At 32.5% G+C, this 12381-nt stretch overlaps 2 protein-coding genes across 2 annotated transcripts; both read right to left on the bottom strand.

The window, feature by feature from the left end:
• Positions 1-703: 703 nt before the first annotated feature.
• LOC105620980 (ADP-dependent glucokinase) lies at positions 704-3293 on the bottom strand. The gene is made up of 5 exons (XM_012202455.1): positions 2962-3293; positions 1895-2182; positions 1671-1807; positions 1150-1598; positions 704-946 (listed from the first exon to the last, which is right to left on the bottom strand). Exons 1-5 carry the CDS (start codon positions 3291-3293, stop codon positions 704-706), a joined length of 1449 nt encoding a protein of 482 aa, XP_012057845.1.
• Positions 3294-5962: 2669 nt separating this feature from the next.
• LOC105620978 (zinc finger protein 665-like) lies at positions 5963-8909 on the bottom strand. Its single transcript, XM_012202453.1, has 3 exons — positions 8667-8909; positions 7765-8421; positions 5963-7672 (listed from the first exon to the last, which is right to left on the bottom strand). The coding sequence occupies exons 1-3, from the start codon at positions 8907-8909 to the stop codon at positions 5963-5965; spliced, it is 2610 nt and encodes an 869-aa protein (XP_012057843.1).
• Between the last annotated feature and the right edge of the window lie 3472 nt (positions 8910-12381).

The raw sequence follows: 12381 nt of genomic DNA, 5'->3' as shown, positions 1-12381 counted from the left end.
TTAAAAACAATTCTTTTTAATCTTTCTGTTTTAAATTCAATCTTACGATCGATTCCTAAAGGTAATATCACATTGCTTCTACTTTGCAAAGTTAACACATCATATCTATGAAATATAATATATTGCGAAATCGTTGAAAGTTGAAACTATCGTCAAATATAGGTCACATGGCACTATTTCTTAAAATTCTTAAATATCCAGTTTTACTCAAGTTTTCAGTACTCAAGAAATTTCGATTTTAGATTTTTTTTTTTTTGTAAAAACGCTTAATCTACCACAGCATTGATTAGCTTAATATAATATCGGAATGAACTTTTTTCGATTAAAATTAGTTTATAAATGCGAGAAATGCATAACAATGCAATGTTCATAAACATTGACGTTAGTACCAAATTGCTATCGATAATTGTATTAGGCAGAGCGTCACAATTCGATAAAACGCACTCGAGTGCATAAAAAAATTAAATCGTGCTTTATATAGTTCAGCGATGTGTAATTAGTCCTACGTGTCCAATCTATCTTTTTCGCAGTCAAATGGAATGTAAAAACCAATGTATAGAATCTTACGTGCTACGAACATTATTAAAGATCTACTTTAGGATTTTTGTTCGTTATCTACGTAGACAATGGATGGGAAATATAATTCGTAATGCGAACACGGCGGTGTAGTATAACGATCCCGTCATTTCGATGAGTCCGTACTTTAGATCTGAAGTACTAGGCCTGCGCTGGAAATGTTATCTCCGCCACCTGCCGTCTGACTAGCTTGTGTGCAAACCAATACAGGAGCGATGCACACCTGAATAGAGATAGCCTCTTGCTCTACCTTTAATATCTCATCCCAACAAGATACTGGTTTATCGATGTTCAATGCTATTCGAGTACCGTCAACGATAGATGTCGAGAAACTATCATCCATGATCAGTGTCGCTTTGTTCACATCAACCTACATTAGAAGAAATAATTTTAAAATCATTGAACGCGTAGGACAGCACATTATGTGTCTGACAGTTTCTAACATTTCATTCGAAAGAAAATTGTAAATTTTATAACTATTTGAACCTATCAATATTAGTAATGATACATTTATGAATTGTTCTTTATACATATTGTTATTGTAAAAGTTATTTATATGTAAATAATACTTACATTACTCGATGCACATACGTGTCTATGTGCAGTAAGTGATGCTTTGGCTGCAGCAGCCATGGTATTCTTCCAAATGGAATCCTTGACGGTAAATATAGCTTGATACGCTAGCGTGTGAACGTGAATTCTCGTAAGCTCTCTAGAATTTGTGATAGACTTGCCTCTCAGACGTATGAGTTTGAACAGTGTTCTCATTTGATCTAACACTGTTGCGACACGCGGAGTCGAATTGGCCACCAACGAGATATTACCGTAATACATAGTATTGTACAAATTCGCTATTTCCTGTTCATTCATTCCCAAACTATCAGCGAAAGGAACTACCAGGTCACATAGTTCAAAGAGCAATTTATCCTCGGCAAATGAGGCCATCTCGAAGTGAATTCTGGTAGAGCTCGGACGATCTAACATCTGTCTCTTTACGTTCATTAACAGATTCTTGCGTTTGTCTGTAAAATTGCGTAAATGTAAAGAAATTATTTTATTTTGTATAATCATGAATATGCTCGAAGAAAAATTACCTTCTCGAAATGGATAATTATCCATCATTTGGAGACCGCTGACTACCAATAAATCGGGATCATATGTTCCCAGAACTTTGTCGAAGGCATTAAATGAACTAATCATTGGATTATTCACGTCGTTATGAACAATGTATCTAGAAAAAGACAAAAGAACTCAATTCTCCATCAGTTGATTACGTATTTATCTTATTACTGTCATTTCATTATCAATTTATCAGTACCTGTTTGCTCTTGCGCTGGAATAAGGACCCCACACTTCACCATGCTTATATTCCATGATAAGATGAATATCGTCACGTTTCACTTCCCCACCTACTATATTTATCACCTGTGGAATCATCTGATGTAAGGATCTGGTCATTTTAGCTGCAAGAGTTACATCACATCCCTCTCGCGCGAATCGCATCGCCATAACTGCTGCATTTCCTCCAATTGTTGAGTAAGACGACGGAAAGGAACGTGCTTTCGATACCAATTCATCGAATAAAGTTCTGTTTGCCATATAGCGTCTATGGAGAAAAATTTATGTCATTCTATACAAGATAGTAATGATTACATGATTATAATGTATGATACAGAATGATTTAAAAATAATGTAATAAATCTTGACAATCATTTGAGAACGTTTATAACTAAATGAAAAATTCATAATTGCTTAAAAAGTTAATTGCGATTTTAATATGCATATTTATTCTATATTCTATGAGATGTTCAAATCTTAGCAGAATAATTTTGTGAATCAAATGGATTTCTAATATTATTAAATATTTTTTTATAACATAATTCATATTAAATGTAATTGTTAAAGTTTCTGGTGAAAAAATTTATATCATCAAAAAATCATATTTTTAAGAATTTGTCATATTTAAAATTTATAAAAATTTCTGAAAAATAATTTTTTTTCAAATTTTATAAGTTTTCTCCAGAAATTAAAGAAAAATTTTAAGTGTTAGAATTCATAAATACGAAGAATTCAAAAGATATAGATTTCCTCAGCATTTTTAAAGTGTTGCAATTCGTATAAAAAAATCTAAGAAATTTTCTAAAAAATTTATAAAATTATACAAAAATTTTGAAAAATTTTAAAACAAAAATTCTGAAAGATTATAGAAAGAACATTAAGAAAAATTTGTTCCATGATTTCATTAAATATAATTGATTTAAATAGATATAATTAATACTTAAAATAATATATTTTAATAATTATCATTAAGCAACGTATTTTCTGCTATGTATACTTCTGGGCTATCATATGTCAAAACAATGATAAAACTCAGATAAATCTTACTCGGCTGCAGCTCCATGACGAAAATAATAAGCGAAGCTCTTGAGTAGTTCAAGCTCAGTGTTGATCTCGTCAAAGTGTTCAGGTCGGCCGATCTCATCCGAATATCCTAGCAGATGTTTCGCGTCAATGAAGACATCGGTGCACACGCCATAACCTATAGCGACTTTTGGTTTTCTGGTAATGATATACTTATTTTCAAGTGTCTCGAGGCCATGTAACAAGGTCAACAATCGTTTTTGCAGGATGTCGTCGGTATTGCGATAATAGATCGCCGCCAGCACGATTAGCACGGTGAGGAACGTCCCAAATCCTAACCTTCTCTTATACCCCATTGCTATAATCAACGCGAAGAAATGTTTCTGAATCCTAACCTTTTGTCGTACTTTCGTTCCCCAACCTGTCCTAGCTTCCTCCCTCCCAGATAAAACGTTAAACGCGCAAATGCCACACAATTGACCGCGAAATATGCATACGTGTACAAAAAGCATTATTGATTGTCTCGCCATTTGTGCGCGATGTTTTTCTTCCGATAAGACATATCGCATCTAAATTAAATATTTGTATACCATGATTATTATCAATAAGATTCACCAAATCATTGCTTTCAAAGTTACATATATTTTTTTAATTAAAGGAAAGTTAAGACAAAATTTTTTAAAATTTTGACATTTTTAAGTCATTTATTGAGCAATAGCATTGATATAAATCTTATGTGATAATATATCAATTTAAAATATAAAATAAAAATATTTTCTTTACATAAAAATGTCTTTATTATAATAAAAAAATCTTTAATATAATGAGAAATGTCTTTATTATAATGATAATACAAAAGTTTTATGATTTATTTAGAAAAAGATGATTTATAAATATTTTTATTATCTATATAAGTACATGCAATATGTAAAAAATAGTTTACGTCATAAAAATTTATTTACAATAAGTATAAAATTTAAAAACTTATTGTTAGGAATCAAAAAGTCAGCATTCTATAATCTGCACAGAAAAAAATTTATATTTATATATTGCGCGATATATTACACATAAAAAAATTTTTTAAATATTAAAATACTTATACTATACAGAAATACTTATACTACACATAGAAAATTGCAATAATTACATATAAATATAATTAAAATAAAACGATATTCAAATATAAATTATGATATAAATATTTCTTGTGATATTTGGATCAAATTGGAAGAGCAACAAATATGTAAAAGAAAAAATATTATGTACAATATTCTATGATTTATATCCGTATAATTAATGCAATTGTTCAATTATCTCTGAAATCTTACAAAAGGTATATTAGGTCATTCGTACTATGTTTTTTTTTCAGAAATAGATAGTAATCAGAAGTTAATGAAAAAATTTTCATTACCAAATTAAGCCTCTCTTTTAGACAAGAATTTATAAGAAATGATATATTTTTTATGTTAACAATAAAAGATTTTAAAAACTTTTTTATTTAAAGATATTTCATTTCAACAGACATATTTAATATCTTATTCATCTGGGTTTAAATAAAAAATTTAAAGTAAATTAAATTAAATGTATAGTTTTCTAACTTCATTTCTAAAAACTTAAACTATCTAGTTCATAGTGTAGGATTTGAGCTTAAAAATTTTAATTTAAATGATAAAACTTTTGATGTCTGGTGAATAAATGAGTGACTCGAAATCTATGACATTTCCTTCTTTTTCTCGTAAATTATATAAGTGATAAAAAAAAAGTTAAACACAAATTATTTGTTTTTGGGAATACAGATGTCTACTCAATCTATGTCTCTATTAAAAATTTCATATTTGACTCAGGTTTACTTTCGATAGTTTCCAAAAAAACCAAAATGCCGCCATTTAGATAGATTGATAATAAAAAGGAGGATGTTGAAAGAGGCCGATTTTTGCCCATAAAGGTATAAGAAATAGTGATTTTGACTTCTTGAATACGATAACGTTAATAAAAAAATAGTGGTCAGAAATTGTGGAAAAAAGGAGGATATTAAAAAGAGGTTGATTTTTATCCATAAAGACGTAAGTAAAAGGAATAATTTTCTATAGATTTTGACTTCCTGAATACGATAATGGTAATAAAAAGTTCGCAATAGGGAACATCTTGAAAATTGAGCATAAACATAAACAAAAAACACTATTTCTTTTACTTACATTCTTTTAGACAAAAATCGTATCTTTTTTATATCCTCCAAAAAAAGATAGATTTTTGCCTAAAAAGATATAAGTAAAAGAAATAATATTTTTCGTAGATTTTTTTGATTTGAATATGATAAAATTATTAAAAGTTCGTGGCACTTGAGGAACATCTTGAAAAGTAAATAAGAATATTGAAATATATCATATTTATGCTCAATTTTCAAGGTGTTCCTTATCGATTCCGAACTTTTTATTAATATTATCATATTCAGGAAGTCAAAATCTATAAAAAACGCTATTCCTTTCACTTACACCTTTATGAAAAAAAAATCGGCCTCTTTTTAACAACCTCCTTTTTCCATATTTCCGATCACTATCCATTTTTAAGAAAAAAGGGTCGTACGGTGATCTAATATACCCTGTATATAACTTTATCTTGTGTTGGCAATATTTCTTGTTTTTCTGATATCTCTCTTTCTTCATCAGCTTCATTTTTTCCATGTGATTGCTTCATATGCTTCTTAGGAAGCTAAACGTTTTATTGCACAGCTTGCAATGGAGAATCTGTTTCGCTTTATCAGGAATTTATATAGAATTAGTAATTTGGCAAAACAAAAATAATTATATTTGTATTGTTTCGTATTTAATATTAGTATCTATATATAGCATTCATTCAAAAGAAAGACAGATTGAGTTATACATTAAAAGAATCTGACACAATAATATTCATCCATGCCGATTGCTGTAGTTAGTAATTTTTTGATTAGCTCTAATATTCCATTCAGATGTATTAATATCTTGTCTCAAAAAAACAAGATATTAATTCGCCAAGAGTCATATTTCTTTTATTCCTTATTTTTCGTATGGAGGCGCATATGCTTTTTTAAATTATCTAGTCGATTGCATCGGCGATCGCAGTAATCACACTTGTAAGGCATCAAATTGCTATGCACTACCACGTGGCCATTTAGATGACTAATCTGCTTAAAGCGCTTGCCGCAGATGGTGCAGGTATACGGACGCTCGTTCATGTGCGCTGACGAGATGTGCGTCTGCAGATTCGTCTTCCTGACAAATGTCGCCTTGCATACATCACACTCGAATGGCCGTACATTCGCGTGGATTGCCAGGTGTGACTTGAGTACATTCTTATGCTTGAAGTTCTTTTCGCATAAATGACACTGAAACGGTCGTTCGTCGTTATGTACCTTTTTGTGCACCGACAGATGTGCCAATTGCTTGAACATCTTGGCACAAATCTCACACTGATATGTACGACCATCTTCATGCGCGGCACTGACATGACGGCGCAAAGTGTCCGCCAGAGTATACCGTTTACCGCAGATCTTGCAGCCGTACGGACGTTCGTTGGTATGCGTCAGCAAGTGGCCGTTAAGGTTGCGCTTCTCAAGGAAACGTGCACCGCAAACATCGCACTGATATGGCTTTTCACCATTGTGCACGTACATGTGCTTCTTCAACGAGTTTGACAGACTGAAACGTTTTGAACATATGGTGCACTGAAAACGACGCTCGCCAGTATGTACCAACATGTGTGACTTGACATGACCAGCTTGCTTGAATCGCTTGCCGCACACCTTACAGTCATAATGACGTTCCTGCGTGTGCGTGAATATATGTCGCTCTAGCACACTCTTCATTGTGAATACCTTTTTGCAGATATCACATTCAAACAGACGATAAACATCGCGTACCTTTGATGTCGTTGTCGTGGCGTCGCTTTTATGCGAGGGTGTATGTTGCTTCAGCAAATCTAGCGAGTCGAACTTTATGCTGCATACTGTGCACTGGAATGAACGATAGTCATGATGGGTCAGTGAGTGTTGACTGAGATGACCCAGTTGTTTAAAACTCTTTTTACATACTTCGCACTCGTACGGTCGTTCATTTGTGTGCGATCGCATATGTCTTTCTAGCACGCTCGGAAAACTGAATTTCTGCTTACAAAATGTACACTTTAGAGGTTGTGTCTTTGATACACGATTCTCCGCGGGCAGTTTCCGTCTCCCGGTTTGGTTGGAGCTCTTATTGTCTTTGCCAAAGGATTCTCTCGTATCAAGCGACAAATCACAATTTTCATTCATTTTGAGATCGGATGTTTCTTGTGTTAGTTGAATCATAGATCTTGTATTAGCAATGTTTCTTGTTTTTCTGATTGGTATCCCTCTTTCTTCAGCTTTATCTTTTCCATGTGATTGCTTCATATGTTTCTCAAACAATCTCAGAACGCTAAACGTTTTATTGCACAGCTTACAATGGAGAATCTGTTTCGCTTTGTGAATTCTTATGTGGTTTTTCAAATGCCCTATTTTCATATATTGCTTTTGACAGTACTCGCATTTGAGGGATTGAGTATCTTCGTTGTCTTTTGATTCATTCTTTATGACTATTTTATCGGTAGATGTTGAATCCATCATATGTACATTATTCAGATCATCATTCTTCACGACACAACTAAGAATATTTGCATTGTTGGTTTTTGAAAGTGTATTTTGATTCTGTGTATCTCGTATATTTTCGTTTTCTTCGCACTGCTGAAACATTCAAAATAGAACAATTTCAATCATTATATTATGTTTATAATATTGAGATACATTATACATTATACATTATATTGCATTATTACATTGATATTATTTGATGTACTCTGTGTGTCTTCCATCATTGCAGCCTCACCTCCATCCATCTTATCCGACAAATGTTTAATCCATTCTTCTTCTGTTGTCAAATTTTCTGTATCTTTTCCTATACCTTGAAAATTCTTGCGTGCATTTTGTCTGAACAATACGTCATATGGAACTCTGCCATTCTGATAGCGATACGTAGTGTTATGAACAATCTGTATGAAGTTCAGTCCCTCGCACCAGGTTCTAGTTGGATTTTTTTTCATCCAAGATTCAAGTGAGCTCTTAAAATCCCTGTAGCTAACTTCGCACTTAGACGTGTCTCCATGCAGTATGAATAAATCATGCCACATCGAACGTAGTTCACATACAATTTGTTCAGCAAACATACGTCCATTGCCGCTCTGTAATACTTGTGGTGCTCCTATGATCCCCAATACATCTAATAGATTCGCCGCAACCTCTTTAGCTGTATTGCTACGGAGAGCCTTTAGTACAACAAATTTGGAAAATTGATCTTCATAAACAAAAAAATATTTATAATTCAATGTTGAATCAATTGTCATCTCTATTACGTCGATGCGACCTTTATTATACAATTTCTCTGAATCATCAGTCAATCTTTTGGATAGTTGATTTAAAGAATCTATTTGACAGGGCTGAAAACACTACAAAATACATAGAATAGTTTTAATTAGATTTTTAGTACATAAAATATTTTAAATTATATATCATATAAGATAACAATATCTATTCTTAAATTAAATGTCTAATCTCAATACTATTGTAGTATTTAATAATAATAATAATAATTTTATTGCATGTACTTATAAATTAGATAAGTAATATAGAAAGATTTAAATGTTATAATTCATTTACTAGATAGAGTAAAATTAAAACTTACTGTTGGATCTAAATAATTGTTCTGTTGTTTGATTTCCTTATTCTCTTTAGACAAAACTTGCAGATGCATGATTTTGTTTTGTGCAGATTGCTGTGAATTCAGAGTACTTTGAAAGAATTCTGCTTCTTGTTTTATGATTAAGAAATCTTGATTTTTATCTTCCGGTAGCAAGTGGTCGAAAGAATTGTGCATATATGTATTTTGTGATATCCATTCCACACTTAACGGCATTTCTTTGTTCATTATTATTTATCATATGTTGTACTTAATATTGTGTAGAAATGAAAGAAATGTTCCTCTGCTTTCTGTATCATTTCCTGTAATTAATCAACAGTTTTATTATATAGCTATTATATGAAAAGGAAACGGTCTTTATGAACATTTTTTCATTATGAAAAATAAATAGACACTGATAAAATCAATATTAATTTACTTCATAATGATTATTTTTATTATGGCTTAGGTCCAGTTTTTCATTTTCTGATTAATTTGTGGTTAATCTGATATTTTATCTAAGGCTTTCCATTTGATGATGCAAATTGACACAAATCAACAAGTGTCATTCTGTCTTTATTACTCTCTGAATGTCAAGAAAGATGTTTGTGTCAAATTTTGTCTAAATGGAAAGCAACCTATGAGTAAAGCCTATTGGATGAAACATCAGACTAACATATCCACAAGTTAACCAAATGAAAAATTGGGCCTTATAAAGATTAATTCAAAACTGTTACTCCTTTACGTATTATATATATAGTCTTACATGTCAAAAATCAAGCCGGTATAATGGGACATACAATCATTCTCAATCGAAAAATTAACCTATAACGTCACATAAATTTGACTTGTATCGATTCTCAGTTACTGTTTATTTGAAAAAATTACTTAATTGAGATTTATATATCACATTAAATTATCCGCATCCTCTCGTGTATCTTGTTTTGCTTTAATCGAAGAGAAACCTAAGAACGGTCTCTGATCTCCCCGGTTTTTTTCGTAACGCTTATATCAGTGCACCAATTCCAACGTCCATTTTTGCCTTTAGAAGTGCTTAGAAGTCGGTTAGTCAACCGATCGATGACTATTCTTTAAACTTGCTTCTTCACTGATTACAGACTACTGATACCGACTCATTGTAGAACTAGGATTAGAACTAATTCAGAATCACACAGTGGCTGTGACAGATTTCCTAACCTGAGTCTGGATTCTCGATAAAGATCACATAATGCATACGAAATGTATGAAAAACTGTAGCATACGTATATATACATACATATAATATACATACATGTGTAGCAAACGAATCGATGAAGATTATAATTAGGTCTATTCGACTTGCTTACACTTTTTACACTCAGCATCTTCGCTTTCTCTCTTTTTAGCGCTAATATATATCTATCTCATTTTAAGTGTAAAAAGTGTAAAAAAGTGTAAACAAGTCGAACAAACCAATTCTTTGACATAACCTTTCCCTTGCATTTATTTACGCAGCGATTAGTATAGCAGCGCATAAGTATTATTTTATCCTTGTTGTTCACCGAGTATTAAACAAAGATTAAATGATACTCTCTGCGCTAATCGCTGCATAAACGAATACCCTTCGCTTTTAGGGACTCCGCATAATAAAAGGAATAGGGAACAGAGAACACAGAATAAAGCTGGAAACACAATGAAAAGTACAGGCAATAGGAACAGGGAATAAAAAATTTCAATCTATCAGAAAGCGTCCATTCTATTATTCATGATTTCTGATTGTTTCCAGCTTAAGGGTCTCCGCACAATAAAAGGAACAGAGAATAGAGAATAAGAATTTCAACCTATCAGAAACTATGTATTTCACAATACATGATTTCTGATAGATTGAAATTCTCTAATCTCTGTTCTCTATTCTTTCTTTTATTATGCAAAGCCTCTTAGACCGGAATCAGACTACGCATTGAAGAATGAGAATAAATATTAAAGATTGAAATTTTACCAGGACAAAGAAGTTTTGGCTCTTTTTGTTCTGATTGATCAAATTTCAATCTTTCAATCTTCAATCTCATTCTTCAATGCATAGTCTAATTCCGGTCTTAGGGTGAAATCACACGGGAATCAACATGCGGGATAAAGGATGCGTGATTCGAACAACCAATCGTGAGAAAGATATAGGATAGAAAAAATGCGGAGAGCGCTGATTGATTGCTCGAATCGCATCCTCTGTCCCGCATGCTGATTCCCATACCGTGATTTCATCCTTAGATATATCGATGATCGAAAGAATCGAAAAATATGCAGAAGAATCTCAGTCAGAACTGATAATGAAATCGACATCGAATCGATGTCCTTCCATCATTTTTGACTGGGATGTGCGTGCTTTTCTGGCGAAGGATGTAGTATTGCTTAGCACTGATGGCGCGAGAAATAAGAAATACTACCGAAAAAGTTCGAGAATGTTCTGGAATCAAAGATCAAAGAAAGTCAGAAGTAACCTATCTATATCGACTTGATCGGACGTGTTATTGTGTCATTATTTTTGAAAAGTGTAACCGGCTTCAAACGCGCAACTGAGTTTATCCTACTCTTTTAGATTTTCGTGTTCTGCATATTATTTTTTGTTACTCATCGTATAAGCGGCATTTTCGATTCTGGCCATATCGACACTGTGTTAGAGTCGGGGCCATTCTCACAAAAAAGAAGAGGGTCAGAAGCAGAAGAGGGAGAAAACATCTCCAACATTTCTTCAAACTTGTGATGATCGCTGTATTGTACAAACGCGTTGTGTCTAATAGTATCAATTAGTATTTGCAATTGAATTTGCCTACAAGTGTCTTGAAACATTCCTTTAATTTGTATCACGTACACGCTAGTTTTATTATTATCAACTTGATCTCGAAATTATGATTTGTTCATCATCTACATACAAACTTTGCTGATCACATAGAGGTGCGATTACGTAGTGTTAGAAATAGCATTCAATAAAATGAAAATGGAAGAGGCAATTGGTATGGATTAACTAATAAGAACTTATTTTTAATCAATTAGGACCCCTATTCTTGAAAAGAAACATAATTTTGTTGATTTTGAAGTACGGAGGATAAACTGAATAATTACTTGAAAAACTATACATACTATAATCTGAGAGAAATCTGAGAGAGGACATGAGAGAGGCTCAAACCTATAGATAGTTGAAATCACTAAAATAACTAAAATCTATTAAATTAATAAAGATTTCAATGATTTCAGCGATTTATTTCCATTAGGAGCACTGTAAAAAGATGGATATTGTTAGGTTTGTGTTACAATATGCTCCTGCCATAGTTCCTACTCACTCTAATGAGTGCATTGGAGTGAGTAGGAGTTATGATAGGAGCATGTTGAAGCATGCGATGCAACCTGTTGTATAGTTAACATTCACTTCTTCAGAGGGCGATAGTGCGCAGCAGCATTTTGCGATTAGGGGTTCTGCACAATAAAAGGAACAGAGAACAGAGAATAATTTCAAGAGAGTATATTTTACAATACATGATTTCTAATAGATTGAAATTCTTATTCTCTGTTCTTTGTTCCTTTTATTGTGCGGAGATTCTTACAGGGCTGTCATGTCCTCTCTCTCTCTCTCTCTCTCTCTCTCTCTCTCTCGTTCGTTCGTTCGTTACGTTTACGTTACGTTACGTTACGTTAACGTTACTTAACGTTAACGTTATTAAACGTTTAACCGTTTAAACCGTTTTAAACC

The sequence above is a fragment of the Atta cephalotes genome (genome assembly GCF_000143395.1).
Source record: "Atta cephalotes unplaced genomic scaffold scaffold00031, whole genome shotgun sequence".
NCBI classification, from domain to species: Eukaryota; Metazoa; Arthropoda; class Insecta; order Hymenoptera; family Formicidae; genus Atta; species Atta cephalotes.
The sequence above is the reverse complement of the archived record's forward strand: the minus strand, read 5'-3'. Positions and strand labels throughout refer to the sequence as shown.